General features: G+C 55.1%; 2 protein-coding genes, 1 long non-coding RNA gene and 1 pseudogene across 16 annotated transcripts; 2 read left to right on the top strand and 2 right to left on the bottom strand.

Annotated features, from left to right (window-relative positions):
- Positions 1–1019: 1019 nt before the first annotated feature.
- ATXN7L3 (ataxin 7 like 3) lies at positions 1020–8801 on the top strand. 6 transcript variants are annotated; one of them, XM_033182785.1, is made up of 13 exons: positions 1020–1160; positions 2529–2639; positions 2929–3061; positions 3262–3433; positions 3610–3707; positions 4210–4232; positions 4518–4584; positions 4733–4818; positions 5132–5200; positions 5478–5521; positions 5767–5838; positions 5931–6088; positions 6187–8801. In XM_033182785.1, exons 2-13 carry the CDS (start codon positions 2589–2591, stop codon positions 6333–6335), a joined length of 1122 nt encoding a protein of 373 aa, XP_033038676.1. In that variant the 5' UTR covers positions 1020–1160; positions 2529–2588; the 3' UTR covers positions 6336–8801. The 6 variants fall into 6 exon arrangements, with proteins under 6 accessions (XP_033038676.1, XP_033038677.1, XP_033038671.1 ...); XM_033182786.1 differs by lacking the exon at positions 1020–1160 and adding an exon at positions 1649–2104; XM_033182780.1 differs by lacking the exon at positions 1020–1160 and having other exon boundaries at positions 2132–2639.
- Positions 8802–8874: 73 nt separating this feature from the next.
- TMUB2 (transmembrane and ubiquitin like domain containing 2) lies at positions 8875–13643 on the bottom strand. 8 transcript variants are annotated; one of them, XM_033182789.1, is made up of 4 exons: positions 13490–13628; positions 12587–12688; positions 11004–11570; positions 8875–10094 (listed from the first exon to the last, which is right to left on the bottom strand). In XM_033182789.1, exons 2-4 carry the CDS (start codon positions 12592–12594, stop codon positions 9731–9733), a joined length of 939 nt encoding a protein of 312 aa, XP_033038680.1. In that variant the 5' UTR covers positions 12595–12688; positions 13490–13628; the 3' UTR covers positions 8875–9730. The 8 variants fall into 8 exon arrangements, with proteins under 8 accessions (XP_033038680.1, XP_033038678.1, XP_033038682.1 ...); XM_033182787.1 differs by lacking the exon at positions 13490–13628 and adding an exon at positions 12855–13470; XM_033182791.1 differs by lacking the exon at positions 12587–12688 and having other exon boundaries at positions 13490–13643.
- On the bottom strand, positions 8878–9414 carry LOC117066893 (annotated as a pseudogene). The gene has a single exon (XR_004430535.1). The product of XR_004430535.1 is annotated as an uncharacterized LOC117066893 (transcript).
- Positions 13644–13746: 103 nt separating the features above from the next.
- On the top strand, positions 13747–17834 carry LOC117066894. Its single transcript, XR_004430536.1, has 3 exons — positions 13747–14033; positions 17492–17683; positions 17777–17834. It is a non-coding gene; the product is annotated as an uncharacterized LOC117066894 (long non-coding RNA).
- The last annotated feature ends 2440 nt before the right edge of the window (positions 17835–20274 follow it).

The raw sequence follows: 20274 nt of genomic DNA on the forward strand, positions 1-20274 counted from the left end.
ATCTCGGCCGCTTGTTGGTCCGCAGGCCTGGCGTGGGCTGAGACCCGCCCAGAAACCGGGAGAACTGAGGCGCGGGCGAGCCCCTTCGGTTCTACGGGCTTTCCGCCCCGAGGTCCTAACTGCGCCCCACTTCAAGTCTGGCCTCTTCACACAAGTGGCTGCACGCCTCGGGGTAAAGGGGGGAGCGGAGGGTGGGGGGGAGAGAGCGGGGAGCCCCGAGGGAAGGGCGGGGAAGCCTGGGCCGGAAGGCGTCCCAAGATCGGCTGGGAGCCGGCGCTCTCTTTCGACGCCACCCGCTGCCCCCGCCCCCAAGCCGGCCGGGACGGCACAACGTCTCCGCCCCCAGCGCACCGCGCACCTCACCTTGAACGCCTCCCCACCCACCCCCATCTTATTGGGCCTCCCGGGTCGAGGCCTCCCGGCGATTGGTCGGGGAGGTCCGCGAAGGCCCCGCCCATCTCCCCGCCCCCGTCCCCGTCCGCCGGTACTTTGGACGGCGGCGTGGCGCCCCTCCTCCCCTCCCGGTCCCCGCCCCCTGGAGCAAATGCTGCCGAGCTGCGGCCGCGGGGCAGATGCACGCGCTCGGGCCCTTCTAGCAGGCGCGAGCAGTCGCTGGGCGCGCGAAAGCGAAAGAAGGAAGAGGAAGGGAAGGGGAGGGCGGGGTGTTGGGGAGGGGCGGGAGGAGGAAGAGGAGGAGGTTGGAGCGCGCTCGCGCTTGGCTTCGCGCCCGCGCGGAGGGAGGGGGAGAGGGGCGCGCGCGCGCACGCTCGCGTTCTCGCTCGCTCCATCCATCCATCCTCCGGTCGCGGCACACGCGCGCGCGCTCCGGGCTCGCGCCGCACCCCCCGCCCGGGAGAGGCGGGCTGGAGTGGGGGGCGGGGGGAGGGGCGCGCGGACGGCGCGCGGACAGCGCGCGGGCGGGGTGAGGTGAGGAGGAGGAGGCGGCGACGGGACAAGAAGGGAGGGGAAGGGGCCATGGCCGCCCGGTGAGGCGGCGAGGCGGGGGGGTGGCCCGACCCCCCGGCCCCGGGCCCTGGGCCCCGGGGAGAGGCGAGGACGGACCGACGGACATGGGGCTCCGGAGCAGCCGCCGCCGCCGCCGCCGCCGGAGGACGCGGCCCTGAGAGGCCGCCGGGCCCCGGCGCGGCCCCCCGGGCGGGGTGAGTACGGGACGGAGACGGGGACGGGGGAGGGGCCTGCGGGGGGCGGGGGGCGGGGCCCGAGGCGGGGCTTGGGCCCCCTCCCCCCAGGTCTGGGTCAGCGCCCCTTCCCCTCCCCCCGGGCCGACGCGGAAACGCCCGGCTTCCCCCAGCTTCCCGGCCGGACCGGGGCCCCCAGCTCTCCCCCGTCTGGGTCCCCCTTGGGCGGGGCAGGGCCGGCCGGGGAGGGGGCGCGGGGCCTTTGTTAGGGAGCCAGGCCCCAGCCCCCGGGACAATAGAGACACCCTCCCGGACTCCTCTCCCCGGCCGGCCGGGGCTGCTGGCGGGCGGGGAAGGAGAGGGGCCGGGACGCGTCCCACTCTGTCCACTCTCTGGGGGTCGGTCTGTCCCGGCCCGGCGCCGGCCCCGGCGGCTCGGCTCTCCTCCCCCCAGTCGGTATGATGCAGCAGCAGTGCCGCAGGGACGGGGGAAGAGCCGAGGCCCGGCCTCCTACCCTTCCCAGTGCCCCCGGCTCATTCGTCAGTCCCCACCCCACTCTAGGCCGGCGGCTCCTGAAACTCGTACCCACCGTTCCGAGGGGCCCTGGGCTGTGGGTGCTGTGTCTGAATCCTTGGGTGGGGGTTCCTGGACTTTGGGGCTCTTGGAGAGACTTCCGGGCTGGTCCTGAGGGAGGGCGGGTGGTTATTTAAAGGAAGAACAGGTAAGGGGAGTGCCCGCTCCTGGCGTGCCACCCCACCGGTCTCCCCCCGCCCGCCCCGCCGCTCCTGCTCATGGTGGCTGGAAATGTTCCTTAGCTCTAGGCTCCTGTGAGCTCTGCTTCCCTCGTGGAGTGGCAGGCTGATTTCAAGGGAAGGCAGAGTGGGGTGAAGGTTGTAGGGTCCTAGGACCATTTCTACTTCTGGTAGCAGTACCCCCCCAAGTGGACATCCTGGCTGAAAGCAGAGGTGACTCTGAGGAGAGTCTTTAGGGAAGGCGGGGGGGGGTGTATTTAGGAGTCTGTGCAGTTCTTTGCCACACCCTGTGGGTTTGCTTTGAGGCCTTGGAGTTCCTTCTCCTCCCCCTGCTGCATTGCACCATGGGTATCAAAGAGGGGTTTGAGTTTTGGGGACCTAGGGTGAGCTGCTGCCTCCTATAGACCCAGACTCTGATTGGCAGTGGAGTCCAGGGCCTGAGCTCAGGCCTGGGAAAGACTAGGCCCCCTTTAGGTTTCAGGCCCTGAAGGACCATCCAGACTTAGTGAGCCTGGGCCTTGGGGAGGGAGAGACCCTGATGCCAGGACTGAGCTCTGGGCAGCGAGGTGGGAGGGAAGGTGGCCGCCTTCAGAGGTGCCTTGGACTCACAACACCACCCCCACCCCCGTGTGTGCAGCCGTGTTGCCGCCCGCTGTGCTATGAGCAGTCAGAGCGCCGTCTCCACAAGAGTTTACAAATGAAAATGGAGGAAATGTCTTTGTCTGGCCTGGATAACAGCAAACTAGAGGTGAGGGCTCCCCCACGTGTGCCTCCAGTTCTTTCTCTTGATGTCTCTACATCGCTATATCTGGCATCCACACCAAAGAGGAATTTGGGTAGTCAGCCTTGTTCCTTAAAGGGAATAGCCAGCTGAAAAGGCCAAGGATCCAGGAAGAAGAAAGAACACGAAGTCAAGATGGGGAAAATGGCAAAGAAAGCATGATTTTTGGCTGGGGCCAGTTGGCAGCAGATTTGGTTGGTGAGAGTCCAGGGGGCTGTGACTCTTGTGACCGTAGATGTTCTCCCCTGGGGCCCAGGCCATCGCTCAGGAGATATATGCGGACCTGGTCGAGGATTCTTGTTTGGGATTCTGCTTTGAGGTACACCGGGCTGTCAAGTGTGGCTACTTCTTCCTGGACGACACGGACCCTGATAGCATGAAGGATTTTGGTGAGCTTCAGGGTGAAGGAGCAGCAGTCCAGCCCTTCCCTGGGACTGTTTGGAGTTTCCTTCTCTGGAAACTGTGCTAGATGTAGCATCTGGAGCTCCTGTGAGCCGGGGGAGGGATTGAAGAGGCCGTGGGACCCCAGGTGGGAACAAGAGGAGAGGGTCCCCTGCCCACCCTGATCGCCAGCCTCTCCTGTCCCCAGAGATCGTGGACCAGCCGGGGTTGGACATCTTTGGACAGGTTTTCAACCAGTGGAAGAGCAAGGAGTGTGTTTGCCCCAATTGCAGTCGCAGCATTGCCGCCTCCCGCTTTGCTCCCCATCTGGAGAAGTGCCTGGGAATGGGTCGGAACAGCAGCCGAATCGCCAACCGCCGGTGAGGGAACCAGAGCTGCCCATTCTCTGCAGCCTATGCCATGGTGTAGCCCCCCGGGGGCATTGGGGGGGTACAGAGGGTGGGTTTTACTTGGCCCCAGATACCCCACGTGCCTCTGAAGTTGGGGGCAGAGCGGGGGGACCTCCTTGACCCTTTCTCTTCCCTCCCTTTGGCAGGATTGCCAATAGCAACAATATGAATAAGTCTGAGAGTGACCAAGAGGATAATGATGACATCAATGACAACGACTGGTCCTATGGCTCAGAAAAGAAAGGTGCTTGGGGATCTGGGGAAACTTGGGGAGCATTGGGATGAGGTGGGAAACAGCAATTGGGTATAAAGTGGTCACAAGTTGTTGTCTTGAATGATGAAGAGAGAGTATAGTTGTGCGGTTTCCTTTTTCTTTTTTTTTTTTTGAGATGGAATCTCACTCTGTTGCCCAGGATGGGGTGCAGTGGCGCAATCTCGGCTCACTGCAACCTCCGTCTCCCAGGTTCAAGTGATTCTCATGTCTCAGCCTCCTGAGTAGCTGGGATTACAGGCGTGCGCTACCACGGCCACCTAATTTTTGTGTTTTTAGTAGAGATGGGGTTACACCATATTGGCCAAGATGGTCTTAATCTCCTGACCTCATGATCCACCCACCCGGGCCTCCCAAAGTGCTGGGATTATAGGCGTGAGCCACCACGCCCAGCCTGTTGTACGGTTTTCTTGAGATGCTTTTAGATTGAGAATTTAACCGAAACCCTGCCCTTTATGCTTTTGTTCCCCCTCAGCCAAGAAGAGGAAATCAGACAAGGTGAGAGCCGGGGCAAGCATTGGGGAATTAATGGGCAAAGGACAGATACCCTCCCCTTGGGGCAGGGAGTCCTCAAGTGTCTTGACTCAAGGCTGAGGTCACTGGGGGCTTGAAAGTGTCTGTGGTGGGCGGGTGGGGGGTGGGAATGGAGGGCGGGGGAGGGCACATGGGTAGACAGGCTTCCTACTGGGGAGGAAGAGTAGGAATTTGAGGATGCTGCTTTGTCAAATCTTTTTTCCTTCCCTGGGTTCTCGGCTCCCCCTTATCGTTACCCTTTCCCCAAAGCTATGGTATCTCCCATTCCAGAACCCCAATTCCCCTCGAAGATCCAAGTCTTTAAAACACAAAAATGGTAAGTGGGGCCGGAGCAATGGGAATGCTTCTAGCTGCGTCTTCTGGGACTCATTGCCGGGGGGTGGAGGTGGGGCCCGGGGATAGGGGAATTGAGGGAGGGCCTGTGATCCTTCTGTCACCCCCACTTCCTCTCTGGTTATTTTCAGGGTTCTCTGTCTGTACCTCTGCATCAAACACCCTTCCCCTTCTTTTTTCTTCTTCAGGGGAACTTAGCAATTCGGATCCTTTTAAGGTGAGTATGGGCCGCCCCTCGCGCTTGCTCTCATTGTCCTGGTTATGAGGTGGTAGGGATTTGGACAAGTAGGGATCAGAATGCTGACAGCCAGAGGCACTGATGAGCTATTTGGATCTTATATATTTATGTTCTTTCTGAGTCCCACCCCTTATCCATAGACAGGTGGGATGAGAGAAATCACTTGGAAAACGGCAGGGTTGTCCTAAAGCCTCTCGCTTAGAAAGGCACCAGAGGGACTGATTCTCGCTTTCCCCCTGCCCCTGTCTTTTCTCTGCCCCTTCTCTAACCTGTATCTCTGGTTCTCCTGCAGTATAACAATTCAACTGGGATCAGCTATGAGACCCTGGGGCCAGAGGAGCTTCGCAGCCTGCTAACCACGGTGAGGGGGACCGGCAAGGGAGAAGGCCCTTGGGAGTGGGCTGGAGCCATAGGCAGTGGTCAAGGCCCGGGAGGAAGCTGGTGACATAGCAGTCAGGGCCATATTGTTCTCTCTCTCTGGAATTAGGTTTCCTGGCCCATAGTGTCCTGGGACTGTCTGCTCTGGACACCTTGGAGCCATCTCTGCTTGTGCTTTCTAGCATTTATACAGAAGGGAACATCTAGCATCTAGAGTAGGTTCCCTCCATCCCTCCTTTCAGCTTATATTCCTCTTCCAGCAATGTGGGGTGATTTCTGAACACACCAAGAAGATGTGCACAAGGTGAGCACAGAACCTAGAAAGGGGGCCAGGGGCCTCCTGCACACTCACCATGGGCATGGGTCGGACTTGAGCAATGGGGCTCCTGCCCTTCCCCTTCCCTCCTCTAATGATCAGGCCTTCGGCCACAGTCTGGGGACGAATCTGCACTCATCCCTTCCCTGTCTGTGCCTGTGGCTCCTGCCTTGCCGAGGGGAGAGGCTTTACCTGAGTTCCTCAGACCCTTCCCTGCCTTGCCTCACCACCAGGTCCCTACGCTGCCCACAGCACACAGATGAGCAGAGGCGAACTGTGCGGATTTATTTCCTCGGGCCCTCGGCGTAAGTGGCCCTACAGGAGGGGTGGGGGTTATGACCAGTTAGGGTGATGATCGCTATCTCTAAAACCCTTCTTTGGCTCATCCCCTTTCCAGCGTCCTTCCAGAGGTCGAGAGCTCCCTGGATAATGACAGCTTTGACATGACTGACAGCCAGGCCCTGATCAGCCGGCTTCAGTGGGATGGCTCCTCTGACCTCTCGCCCTCTGATTCAGGCTCCTCCAAGACGAGTGAAAATCAGGGATGGGGTCTAGGTACGTGATACAGTTGGGCCCCAGGGGCCTGAAGCCATGGGAGTGCCACCTCTCCTGCCACAACCCTACTCTCATCCCTTGTGTCTCTTTCTCTACAGGTACCAACAGCTCTGAGTCACGGAAAACCAAGAAAAAGAAATCCCATCTGAGCCTGGTAGGGACTGCCTCCGGCCTAGGTTCCAACAAGAAGAAGAAGCCAAAGCCACCGGCACCCCCGACGCCCAGCATCTATGATGACATCAACTGACTTGGGTGCAAGGGATAGCCTTTGGCTGAGCAGAGCCCTCTCTCCTGACCCCCACCCAGGTGGCATAGCCTGGCAAATGGACGGCTGCTGGGGGTTGGGGCTTGGGAAGCTTGGTGGGCCAGGCAGGCAGAGGATCCGATTATGCGCCCCTGGGGGGTGTCAAAGTCCTCTGCAATGGAGCACGACTCCTCGGCGTGCAGGACTCAGACCTGGACATATGATGCCTTGGACATAAGTTTGGTGGGGAGGCGGTTTTCCTATTTATTCTGTGAGTTACTGGATGTCCAGCTAGGCCAGGGGCCTGACCTGGGCGCTGTGCCAGGGCACTGCCTGCCCCCCACCCCAGGAACTGGACTAAGCCCTGCTGAGGGGCAGTGTGGCGACCCGGGAGGCTGTGGGTTGGAAGCTGAGCCTGGAGGGGGCCTGCCTTGGCCGCCCTCAGCAATGTGAATGGGTCCGGTGCTTGGAGCTGAGGGGCAAGGCTGGGCATGTCCTGTCTGTGTGCAGAATCCTATCCAATGCCCCCAGTCCCAGGGGTAGGCAGGCACAGAGTGCTGTCTGCTGAGGTGGCGTCCAGAACTGCCGCCACCGTCCCTGCCCTCACAGGGGCAGCCCTTCCCCTCAGTCCCCACGGGCCTCCTTGGCAGCAGGAGCTGTCCTTTTGTTGTTGGGTGCCAGGAAAGGGCCTCCAGCCTCTACAGCTTCAAGGAATGGGAAAGGGAGGGTAGGAAGAGGGAGAAGTGTCAGAATTCCTCCCCCTGTCTCTCCTCCCTGACCCAGGGCTGGTGAGGAGTGGGGCCCCAAGGTGAGAGGGAACGGTGCTGCTTTATTTGAAATGTTTTCTTACCTCATTCCCTGCCCCAGGAAGGGACCCAGCCTCACCCTCCTGGGGTGGCCCCGTGTTCCTCCTGCCCATCCTGCCCCACTGCCCTACCAGGGCAGCCCAGGTTCCCAACTGCTGCTTCCACCCCCTTCACCTTGACTGGCTTCAGTTTCTCTCGGCGCTCCTGCCTCCAAAGCCTGCCCTGTTTCCCTTCCTTAGCGCTTTTAAGTTATTTATTCTGTACTTGTGGTTTGGGGCTCTGAGGAAAATCCTAATCTCATGCCTCTCCCCCTTTGCTAGGAGTCGGGTGGGAAGAGAGGGTGGCCTCTGTGCTCCGGGTTGTCAGTGGAGGGGAAGGGGTGTCATTGCCCCTCTCTGGGACTGTCATGCCAGTGTGCCCACCTGCCTGGTCTACATCCTGAAGAGATGTACCGTCCCCCCCTCCATGCGGGCACCACCACTCCCAGGAGCCAACCTGGAGGACCGCAACCTGGGCTGGGAGCAGAGCTGACTGACACGGGTGGAGGTGACCCTGAGCCCAGTTCTCTGGCACTTCCTGGACATGTCCCCTGCCCTCTTCCCAAGAGGAGCCATCCCACATTTGGGTAGCTAGTACCCAGGACTGGTTGGACTGATCGGGTTAGGGACCCTAGAGGGTTAAGGGAACAACAGAGATGGGGCTGCAATGCCCTGTCTGGAACTCCGCTCTCCCCCTGGGGTGGTTCTGATTGTGGCTCATGTTTGGTTGCAAATTGGTTTTTAACCCACAAATTGTGATTATTTTTTAAAAAGCCAAACAGATTTTGGCAGGAGTTAGAATAAATCCTGGGGCCTGGGCTCCTCCGTTCTTGGCCCTCCGTAGCCTTCTCCCTCCGAGGGGAGGCCGGAGGGAGAGGAGGATCTCAGCAGGCCTCCAGCCGCTTCCAGATGCAGTCTGGGGAGTGGGCTGAAGGTGAAGGGAGGAAGGCCGTGGGCCACTCTCCCTTCTGAGAGGCAGCTGCAGCTCAGGCCCTAATACACTCTTTGCCCTGTGGCTTCTCCCTTTTTCCCCCTTCTGGTTGGAGGAGGGAGAAGTGGGAAGTAGTTTGGGAACTGGTTTGTCCACATAAACTTCCCCATTGTTCCTTGGCCCGCCCTCAGGGCAGAGCCCCCTGCCCAGGCTGGGTAAGAGATGGGCTTGGTCCAGCAGGGACCCTGAGGGAACAAACCCTTTTCCTTCTGGGGAGAGAGTGCCCCCCTACCATGTAGTTGAACAGGGGCTAGGAGCTCCCCACTCCCCTCCCTTTAACAGCAGGCTGTGTGGGTTTCAATTCCCATCCTTCCCACCCCGGCTAGGTGTCGTCCGCCCTGTATCCTATCATTTGTCTGAGTGTGTGTGGGGGGGTTCTGTACTAATTTCCATGGCCGGTGGCTTTTCCTTCCATGCATCACTCCCCCCCGCATGCCCAGGGGCCACCCGCCTGGCATTACCGCATGCTGGGGTCATTGGGGGAGGGGGGTGGGGCTCACGCTGTCCTGTGGTCTTGAGATTTTTATTTTTGCATATGTAATCCATTCTGTACAGGTAGCTAACTTTGTAAACGCTGTGTATTCCCTCTGCCCCCATGGCTGCTGGTGTAAATAAACTGCATCTCCCGTTGGTAGCCCTGGCCTACCTACCCTCATTACCACGTTGCTGGGGGCAGCGCAGTCATTCTCTGTCAGAGAAAGAGGCTCCAGGACCACAAAATGGAACTTTATTCAGTCACAGACACTGACCCTCCAATAGCCCCAGAAGCAGGAGCCTAGGGCCCAGCGATCCATACCCAGTCCTTGGAGTTGGGAAGGGTAGGATGCTGGCCAAGGGCCAGTGCTGTCTCTTGCTTATAGCCTGAGGCCTACGGGAGCAGCAGCTGTGGCCTGGCCGCTCCCAATGCTGGGGGCTTGGCTTGGTGTCCTGTCCCCTTCCTGACTGAGCTCTATGAAGGACTCTTAAAAAAATAAAATAAAATGCAAGCAAAGTGCTTTGAAAGAAGGGAGGACACCCTATTCCTGCTAAGGGGTAGAGGGGGGTGAAGGCGGCTAGGTGCCCATAAGAGAAGGCTGGCACAATCTTCATTCCCGCCTGTGTGATTTCAGTCTCAAAAGGTATTTGGCTGAGAAATGGAAGGATACTCCAGGATTCCTATGGAGGTGTGCTGGGGCCATGCTCAGCTGCCCTGGCAGGCAGCCCTGGGTGCTGGGGGCAGACATGCAGGACACTGGGAAGAGCCAGGACCACAGGTGGGAGGGAATCTCAGAGCCCAGGCTCCCCACTGAGCTTGGCCAGCAGCTTTGAACTTCAGGAGGACCCTAAAAGTGAAGGAAGATGACATCCTCATTTCTACCTGAGTTGTGCTTGCACAGAAGGGACGTCTGTACTCCTGTGGATGAGAAAAGGAGGCTCCGTACCTGCCTCCTGTGTCCTATGGAGGAGATTTCCATCACATCCTTTCCACCCCTCCCTCCCAGGCCCTTGGGCCCAGCTCTGGCCAGGAAAAGGGGGGAGGCCATAAAGGAGGAAGACCATGCCTTTCATTTTCTTCCTATGTCCTTATCGTCCATACATCCCAAATACTAGGAAGCTGAAGAAGACGGTGACTCCCACCAGGGAGACAGTGGCAGGTGCTGTGAAGAATTGGCGGTAATTGATTCGGAAGTACCAGACCACACCCAATAGCACCACAAAGACAGGCACCATGAGGCTGCCCACATTGACACCAAGGCTGGGTGGCTCAGTGGCTGAGGGAGCCAAGGAGGCTGAGGGGCCTGGAACAGCTGACCCTGGGGGTGAGCGGTGGCAGTGAATCACACAGTTGTCAGTAATGTTCAGAGAACGCAGTGTGCGGGCTGGGTCCTGTAGCAGGCGGCCCTGGTAGATCAGTTTCATGTGGCTTTCTTGTCCAGGGAAGTATTTGCTATAAGGATGAAAGACATGGAAGGAAAGACAGAGGGTGAGGAATGAGAAAGCAAACAGGCCTGGACCAACAAAGCAGGGGAGTAGGGAAAAATTAGAGGATGGATTTTTTTTTCATTTTTTTTATTTTTATTTTTTTTTGAGACGGAGTCTCGCTCTGTTGCCAGGCTGGAGTGCAGTGGTGTGATCTTGGCTCACTACAACCTCCGCCTCCTGGGTTCAAGCAATTGTCTTGCCTCAGCCTCCCGAGTAGCTGGGACTACAGGAATGCGCCACCACGCCCAGCTAATTTTTGTTTTGTTTTGTTTTGTTTTTAGTAGAGACGGGGTTTCACCATTTTGGCCAGGATGGTCTTGATGTCTTGACCTTGTGATCTGCCCGCCTTGGCCTCCCAAAGTGCTGGGATTACAGGCGTGAGCCACCGTGCCCGGCCTCCCTCATCTTTATCCTTAACTAATGAAGGGTGTATTTGTTTTGTTTTGTTTTTTGAGACTGAGTCTCACTCTGTCACCCAGGCTGGTGTGCAATGGTGCAATCTCAGCTCACTACAACCTCTGCCTCCCAGGTTCAAGCGATTCTCCTGCCTTAGCCTCCTGAGTAGCTGGGATTACAGGTGTGTGCCACCACGCCCAGCTAATTTTTTTACTATTAGTAGAGGTGGGGTTTCACCATGTTGGTCAGGCTGGTCTCAAACTCCTGACCTCGTGATGCACCCACCTCGGCCTCCCAAAGTGCTGGGAGCCACCGTGCCCGGCTTGAGGGGTGTATTTCTAAGAAAGTATCTACCTGCCCTTAGTAGGGGCTGGATCTAATACTTTCCTGCAGCTCCTACGTCTGCACCAGCCTCCTTAGAGGCAACCAAGGGCTGGGGGATGAGCACAAGCAGCTTCCCACTTCCCAGGCCACTCACCTCTTCAGGGCACCCACGGTATCCTCTGGCCTAGCCACAGCCAGCTCCTCGGTATCATTGAGGAATTTGAGCCGTACAGTGATGAGGCCAGGGCTGGGAGGGAGGCAGATGCTATCCTCAGATCTCAGGGGGGCCTCTGGACTGCCGCTGTCTGCACCTGCTTGTCTTTTAGGCAGGCCTTGGATGTCAAGGAGATGCTCAAGGCTGGGTTCAATACCATCCCCAGCTCCAGCTTCCCCTGTGGAGTCTCCCCGACCTTCACCAGCCTCTTCAGCCTTCTCATCATTACCCTCTGATGGATGGGGGAGTTCAGTTGGCTCGGAGTTGCCTTGACCTGCCACCAGGTGGTCCATATGCCCCAGGTGGAGGACGGATGTGTCACCTGCTGACACAATGGCGCCCAGGAGCTGGTTGCTACCGCTGTCTGCTACGTAGGTAGAGAGCCAAGCTAGGACCAAGGCTAGAATCAGCACCACCACACCTGCCACCACCATCACCTCATTACCCACACCCTCAATGAGGGTGACATCAGAGAGCTCCATGGCCTGGCTGCCGGCAGGGTCCACGCTGCAGGAACAAAGGGGGACAGCATCAGCAGAGCCTGAGGGGTTGCAACCAGGTCTCTAGTTTGTTTAGGTTCTAACTGACCCAGCCCTGGAAAAAAAAAGGAGTTCAGTGTTCTGTAAAAGGGGGCACAAACCTTCCAAATTCTGGCACCCCAACGTAAAGCTGAAGACCTATCGTACCCTTTGCCTCTATTGTGAAACTCTTGCTTTCAGGTTCTGTGACCTTCCTCTCTCACACTCCAACTTCCCAATGAGCGTGGATCAGCAGGAAAAGCCCACAGCCTTGCTGCTGCTGCTGCTACTGTTGTTGCTTTTTTGGCGAATGAGGAAAAACCTTTGCTGAGGCCTGAGTTTCTCTAGGATTTCTATCACTTGGTCAAGCAAATATGTCTCCTAAGCAGCCTCCAAAGTGGCTTAAGAGAGACCCAAAAGTCTGGAATATTTTACTGCGGGGCACGCTTAGAGGCACTGTTTAGCCATCCCTGCCGGATTGTCTCATTTCAGCCTATTTCATTCCTGGTCACAGATCCAGGCTGCCAGATGTCAAGAGTCAAAGAAAACTGACCTACCATCAAAAGCAGAGTCAGACAACCTCAAACTACAGGGCAACTCTGTAGGGGTCGCGAGCAGACACTATGCAGCAGACATTATGTGCCACCTCTGAAACTTCTGGCAAGCCCTGGGGAGCAACATGGGACAGACACCAGAAGCACCACCCTCCTGGGTCACCATGGGCCCACTCCTGCAATGACCACTTCCCACGTGGAAGTGATTTGAAAAAGATTCCATAACAACTCTCACAATCCATATCTCAATCTCTCTTCTTTCACTGTGAAGGTTCTGCTGCTGCAGTTTCTTAGAAAGGCAGGAAGGGTCCCTGCTTGCTCCCTGGAGTACCTACTATGTCCCTTGGAGAATCTGCTGCTTTCACAGCTGTCCCTGGGCAAATCCAGTCTGGTGATTATCATTATCAGACTATTCTCACAGCACCTATAAAACTTCATTATACTTATCTACCTCTCCATCTCTCTCTTAGACTCCTGGTAGACAAGGATCGTATGTATTTCTCTCGGTACTGAAGTGTCCAATATAATGCCCCAGTAGTTGCTCAAAGAATATCTGTGGAACACATCAACATCCTTATTTAATATACCGGCCCTGGAGTTAGAAAAACAACAACTAATTATAACCCCAGTCTCGCGTCTTACTAGCTATATCACCTCAGACAACCTTCTCAGAGCCTCAGCTTTCTCATCAGTAAAATGGGGTTAAAAACAGTACCTACCTCATGAGGTTGTTTTGAAGATGACGTGAAATCATCGAAGCAAAATACTTAGCACAGTGCCTGGCACAGTGCAAATTGCAATTGCTCAATAAATGGTAGCAATTATATATCACACCCACAACTAACCCCTGATGGCAAGAAGATTAATGTCATTAACCATGATTTACAGAAAAGGTAACTGCGACGAAGAAAGACGAAAACGGCTGGCAAAGACACAGGGAACTCTCGTGGGGAGGGGCCCAGCAGGACCCCAGGTGTCCGGCCTGAGAGATCTTTACTCTGTCCCTCAGCCTGTGATCTACCCTGTCCGTACCGTGACCGCACGGTGAGGAGGGGTCCCGTACCCTTTTTCTGAGGCGAAGGTTTCGCGTTTGGATAGTCCTATTCCCGCGGCGTTGGACTGGGGTCCATGGACCCAACCGAACCGAAGGGCTCCCTGGCCCTGGCCTCCGTGATAAGCCCAGCTCTCCCGGCCCGTGAGGGGTAGGGTCGGCTAAGGGGGTCACAAACCGTCCACACCCCTCAAACTTCGGGGCGGGGCTGGGGGACTGGGGGCGGGGCTTGAGGACGCGGGGAGTCATGGGAAATTAAAGGGGGATTTGACCGGCACTGTGCCTGGATGGGGAAGTCCTCACCTGAAAAGGCCAGACTAAATGTTTTGACCTCGCCAGGACGGCCCCTGGACTCGTCTTTCCGTAGGGGTCGGGAAAAGGGCTGGCAATCTGCGATTCTGTTCAGGGTCCGGTCTCTTCCGGCTTCTCCCGGAAGCTGTTATGCCAGGGACAGGAAGTCCCGCCTCCACGCCTTGCACTGATGACGCAAAGCTACGTAAGGCGGGCTGACGTAAAAGGTATTCTTTAAATAAAAGGGACAGGTTTCTCAGCGGAAGGAGGGGCGGAGTCATTGTTGGCGGGATTGCGGTCCTCCCAGAGCGGGGCCACGCCTGGTGGGCGGGGACTTAGACAATCCGTGTGAGAGGCGGGGCCAGGGGGAGGAGTTAGCTGGGAGGTACTTGGGGAAAGGGGCGTGGCTTCGCGTCTGTGTAAGGATGCCCGGCCTGGCGCCGCTGGGCAGAGCCGGTGCGAGGTTTCCCTTTCCAGCCTTGTTCTTCCGGCCTTGCTGTCTGCCTCCGGGGCTGATTGGATTCGTTACTGCTTTGCAACGCGCACCGAACTACAGGTTAGCGGGATTAGTAAAAACTCAGCTCTGGGCCAGTCTGGAAGACAGATAAGGAGACGAGTTAGTCAGCATCCAGTGTTTGAAGGGTGCGGCCCCAGGTAGCGTGGGACCTGGAGAAAGAAGGCGGGAAAGCATTTCAAAGGAGGCACAGATTCAGCGTAGGTTTAGGGCACAAAAAGCGGGAAAAGTCCAGCTTTCAAGAACTTATTCGGATTTTTGCAATTAAAATTTTTTCTTTTTTGAGACGGAGTTCCGCTCTTGTTGCCCAGGCTGGAGTGCAGTGGCGCGATCTCGGCTCACTGCAACCACCGCCCCCCGGGTTCAAGCGATTGTACTGCCTCAGCCTGCCGAGTAGCTGGGGTTATAGGCATGCGCCACCACGCCCCGCTAATTTTGTATTTTTAGTAGAGACGGGGTTTCTTCCTGTTGGTCAGGCTGGTCTCGAACTCCTTTCCTCAGGTGATCCGCCCCCGTCTCGGCCTCCCAAAGTGCTGGGATTACAGGCGTGAGCCACCGCGCTCGGCCGCAATTAAAATTTTTTCCCATCGTTTTGGGAGACAGAGATGGGAGGATCGCTTGAGCCCAGGAGTTCGAGGCTGCAGTGAGCTATGATTTGAGCCACTGCACTCCACCCGACAGCGAGGCCTTGTCTCAAAAAAAAAAAAAAAAAAAAAGGCGCTGGAGTTTGAGGATTTTGGAGAACTAATGATTAAAGGATAAATAATGCATACAGGGGCAAACATAAGCAAAAAGCTTGGTGGCGTGTACCAACTGAACACTGGCAGAAGTAGCACTTAGATCAAGAAATAGATAATTAGGCCCGGCGCGGTGGCTTACGCCTGTAATCCCAGCACTTTAGGAGGCCAAGGCAGGCGGATCACAAGGTCAGGAGTTCAAGACCAGCCTAGGCAACATGGTGAAATCTCTACAAAAATACAAAAATTAGCCGGGCGTGGTGGTGCACGCCTGTAATCCTAGCTACTCAGAAGGCTGAGGAAGGAGAATGGCTTGAACCTGGGAGTGGAGGTTGCAGTGAGCTGAGATGGAGCCACTGCACTCCAGCCTGGGTGACAGCAAGACTCCATTTCAGGAAAAAAAAGAAAGAAAGAAATAGATAATTACCCCAGAACCTCCCCCTTCATACATTCTTCTAGCCATTAACCTCCAAAGAGCAGTCACTGTTCTGATGTCTGTCACCAGACATTAGTTCTTCCTGTTTTTGTACTTGCTATATAAATGGGATCCAACTGTGTATTCTCTTCAGTGTCTAGCTTCTTTTTTGTAAGTCCTTTCATTGTGGTAAAACAAACATAGCTGCTGGGCCCGGTGGCTCACGCCTGTAATCCCAGCAATTTGGGAGGCCGAGATGGGCAGATCACGAGGTCAAGAGATCGAGACCATCCTGGCTAACACGGTGAAACCCCGTCTCTACTAAAAATACAAAAAATAGGCCAGGCGTGGTGGCGGGTGCCTGTAGTCCTAGCTACTTGGGAGGTTGAGGCAGGAGAATGGCGTGAACCCGGGAGACAGAACTGGCAGTGAGCTGAGATGGTGCCACTGCATTCCAGCCTGGGCGACAGAGTGACTCCATCTCAATAAATAAATAAATAAATAAATAAACATAGCTAGGCACGGTGGCATTCACCTGTAGTCCCAGCTACTCTGAAGGCTGACTCAGCAGGGTCACTTGAGCCCAGGAGTTAAAGGCCAGCCTGGGCAACACAGGGAGACCTCTATCTCTAAAGATAAATATATACATATATATAATATAAAATGTACCATTTTAACTATTTTTAAGTTTACAATTCAGTGGCATTAAGTGCATTCACAAAGCCGGGCACAGTGGCTCATACTTGTAATCCCAGCACCTTGGGAGGCCGAGGCAGGAGGATCCCTTGAGCCAGGAGTTCAAGACCAGACTGGGCAATATGGTGAGACCCACATCTCTAAAAAAAAAAAAGTAATTAGTTGGGCATGGTGGCGTGTGCCTGTAGTCCCAGCTACTCAGGAGGCTGAAGTGGGATGATTGACCCTAGGAGGTTAAGGCTGCAGTGAGCCATACGCCAGCTACTCAGGAGGCTGAGGTGGGAGGATTGCTTGACCCTAGGGTCAAGATTGCAGAGAGCTGTGATCATGGCACTATGCTCCAGCCTGGGAGACGGAGTGAGACTCCATCTCAAAATAAAAAAAAAAGTAAAGGAAAATAGCTGAGCATGGTGGCTCAAGACTGTAATTCCAACACTTTGGGAGGCTGAGGTGGGAGGATCACTTGAGCCCAGGAGTTTGAAACCAGCATAGGCAACATTGCAAGACGCTGTCTCTACAAAAAATTTAAAAATTAGCCAGGCCTGGTGGTGTGTGCCTGTAGCCCCAGCTGCTTGGGAGGCTGAGGTGGAAGAATCATTGGAGCACAAGAGGTCAAGGCTACAGTGAGCTGTGATTGCATCACTGCACTCCAGCCTGGCATACAGAAAGACCCCGTTTCAATCAATCAATAAAAACCACTCTGGGAGATCTTCCCAAGGCAGTACACATGCTGGTCACTTGGAATCCCTCCCTAGTTCTTTCCTGCCATGGGTAATATGGATTTGTCTAACCACTCCAACATGAGTTGTTGCAAGCAGTGCTGAGAGGAATATTCCTGTATGTAGCCTGCCTTTTGTGTAACTGGGAACAGTGTTTAAGGAAGTGGCCAAATTGTCCCCAAAGAGGCGATTTGCTCACCAACAGGATTTGCACACCTGGCCTTGTACCCTGAATTTTTTTTTTTTTTTTTTTTTTTTTGAGACAGAGTTTTACTCTGTCACCCAGGCTGGAGTACAGTAGGAGACCACGGCTCACTGCAACCTCCGCCTCCCAGGTTCAGGTGATTCTCCTGCCTCAACCTACTGAATAGCTGGGACTACATGTGTGCACCACCACACCTGGCTAATTTTGTAGGGACAGAGTTTTACCATGTTGGCCAGGCTGGCCTCAGGTGATCCCGCCTGCCTCGGCTTCCAAAAGTGCTGGGATTATAGGCGTGAGTTACCACGCCTGGCCTAATTTTTGTATTTTTAGTAGAGAAGGGGTTTCACCATGTCAGCCAGGCTGGTCTTGAACTCCTGACCTCAGGCGATCCACCCACCTCGGCCTCCCCAAGTGCTGGGATTACAGGCATGAGCCACCGCACCCAAGTATTTTTCTTTTTTAACCGTATCTTTTGTAGTTGTAAATATATCAGAAAAGGCTGAGCTGGCTGTGGTCCGTCTGCTGTAAAGGGGTAGAAAGTTCAGCATTGCCTCTGAGAGAGTGTGAGGCTCCCAGCCTCCCTCTCTAGGGAGGAGTTCTTTTTCTTCTGTTAGGCCTTTTGGCTCTGTAAAACTAAAGCACAAATTTCATCCAGAAACGGGGTGTTGCATTCTGCATAGCAAGGTAAAAAAAAACTGTCTTTGTGTTGATGAAATGGAATCCCACAGATAACAATTCTCCTGGAGGAGGGAAGGTTGGGCCGCTGCAGCAGGAGGCCGACCCCAGGACTTTGGATCCCTGTCTCCACTGTGTAATTCCAACTGGTAATGGGACTGGAGACCCCAGGATCCCTCAGCAAAAAGACTGCTGACTAAGGAGAAGACTGCTGGGAGCCCCTCCCCAGTTCCCTCCTGTGATAGGTACTATAGGTTCTGGGTCTGTGAGGGGATTTGTGTTTCTGTTATTTTTATTTATTTATTTATTTTGAGATGGGGTCTCACTCTGTCACCCAGGCTGGAGTGCAGTGGCACAATCTCAGCTTGCTGTGACCTCAGCTCTCTGTGACCTCTGCTTCCTGGGCTCAAGCGATCCTCCCACCTCAGCCTCCTGAGTAGCTGGGACCACCATCTGCACCACCATACCTGGCTAAGTATTTTGTGTTTTCTTTTTTTTTAATTTCTTTTTTTTTTTTTTTTTTTTTTTTTGAGACGGAGTCTTGCTCTGTCGCCCCGGCTGGGGTGCAGTGGCCGGATCTCAGCTCACTGCAAGCTCCGCCTCCTGGGTTTACGCCATTCTCCTGCCTCAGCCTCCCGAGTAGCTGGGACTACAGGCGCCCGCCACCTCGCCCAGCTACTTTTTTGTATTTTTAGTAGAGACGGGGTTTCACCGTGTTAGCCAGGATGGTCTCGATCTCCTGACCTCGTGATCCGCCTGTCTTGGCCTCCCAAAGTGCTGGGATTACAGGCTTGAGCCACCGCGCCCGGCCTTTTTTTTTTAATTTCTAGAGACAGGATCTTGTTATGTTGCCCAGGCTGGTCTCAAACTCTTGGACTCAAGTGATCTGCTCCCCCTTGGCCTCCCAAAGTCCAAAGTGCTGGGATTACAGGCATAAGCCACCGTGCTGGGCCTTTTTTTTTTTTCCCCAGCCTCAGCAACTGAGGCTCACATAGTGAGACCCGTGATGGTGCATGCCTGTAGTCCCAGCTACTTGGGAGGCTGAGTTGGGAGTATTGCTTGAGTGTGGGAGGTTGAGGCTGCAGTGAGCCGTGATCATGCCACCACACTCCAACCTGGGCAACAGAGAGAGGCCCTGTCTCAAAAAAAAAAAATTGTTTTCGGGACAGTGTCTCAATGTGTTGCCCAGACTGGTCTCAAACTCCTGGGGTCCAGTGATCCTCCTGCCTCAGCCTCCCTTGTAGCTGGGACTACACAGCACCTGGCCCTTGTGTTTTTCTTGTAACATTTGCTCAATGCAGAAAACTTGAAAGAGCACCAGCGGGTGGGGAGTGAACATGGAACGATGGGGACCTCTGTCACATTTAAACCAAACAACATCCGTACTTTCGTTTCATGCACTAATCATTTATTTGCACTCATAAAAACTGGCTTGCTTTGAAAAGCTTCTTCCAAAAGCTGTATTGTGGTACTTTTGACTCTGGGACAAGAGGAAGAAGTTGGGGGATTCGGGCAGTTGGTGGCTGCGCCCTCAGAGACATATGTGGTGACCACTGTTTAAGACACCATTCATCACTTGGGGACGGAGGGAGCACATAGATGGACCCCAGGCTCATGGATGTTCCTCCTTCCACAATCATTTACCAAAATACCCGTTCAAGAAATACAGTTCCAGTCTCAGCCTAGTTGAGACAGACACAGGCACTTAAATAAGTACCAAGGAGGGCTCTGCAGAGACAGTGCTATTGGAACTGAGTCCTGAGGGCCAAATCAGCCTTGACCAGACCAAAAAATATGGAAGAGTATTTCAAGCGGTGGGAATAACGCATGCAAAACCTGAAAGCAAAGAGGAGCAGGTCACATCCAGCAACTGGTGGATGACTTGTTTACTAAGGCTGGAGATGAACCTTGGAAGGAAGAAGGGAAGTCAGAAGGCCAGGTAAGGCCGGGCGCGGTGGCTCAAGCCTGTAATCCCAGCACTTTGGGAGGCCGAGACGGGTGGATCACGAGGTCAGGAGATTGAGACCATCCCTGCTAACACGGTGAAACCCCATCTCTACTAAAAATACAAAAAACTAGCTGGGCGAGGTGGCGGGCGCCTGTAGTCCCAGCTACTCCAGAGGCTGAGGCAGGAGAATGACGTAAACCAGGAAGACGGAGCTTGCAGTGAGCTGAGATCCGGCCACTGCACTCCAGCCCGGGCGACAGAATAAGACTCCGTCGTAAAAAAAAAAAAAAAAAAAAGAAGGCCAGATAATTTGGCAGAGGCTAGAGGCTTTCTTTTACTGAGTTGTTTTTGTTTTGTTTTGTTTTTTGAGACGGAGTTTCGCTCTTGTTGCCCAGGCTGGAATGCAATAGCGTGGTCGTGGCTCACTGCAACCTCCACCTCCCGGGTTCAAGCAATTCTCCTGCCTCAGCCTCCTACGTAGCTGGGACTACAGGCATGCGCCACCACGCCTGGCTATTTTTTTTTTTTTTTTCAAGACCAAGTCCCACTCTGTTGCCCAGGCTGGAGTACAGTGATGCAATGTTGGCTCACTGCAACCTCCGCCTCCCAGGTTCAAGTGATTCTCCTGCTTCAGCCTCCTGAGTAGCTGGAATTACAGGCGTCCGCCACCATGCCCAGCTAATTTTTGTGTTTTTAGTAGAGACAGGGTTTCACTATGTTGGCCAGGCTGGTCAACACAGGAGGAGGAGGGAGGTAAAGGCTGAGTCTGGGAACAGGCCAGAGTCTGCAGCCCTTCCTGCTGGAGAGAGGGTCTGAAGCTCAGGTCCGGTTAGAGGTCAGCAGGTGTCTCAAGAAGCCCATGGAGGGATGAGGTGGACCAGAACAGCA

The sequence above is a fragment of the Trachypithecus francoisi genome, unplaced genomic scaffold, assembly GCF_009764315.1.
Source record: "Trachypithecus francoisi isolate TF-2019V2 unplaced genomic scaffold, Tfra_2.0 Lachesis_group20, whole genome shotgun sequence".
NCBI lineage: Eukaryota > Metazoa > Chordata > Mammalia > Primates > Cercopithecidae > Trachypithecus > Trachypithecus francoisi.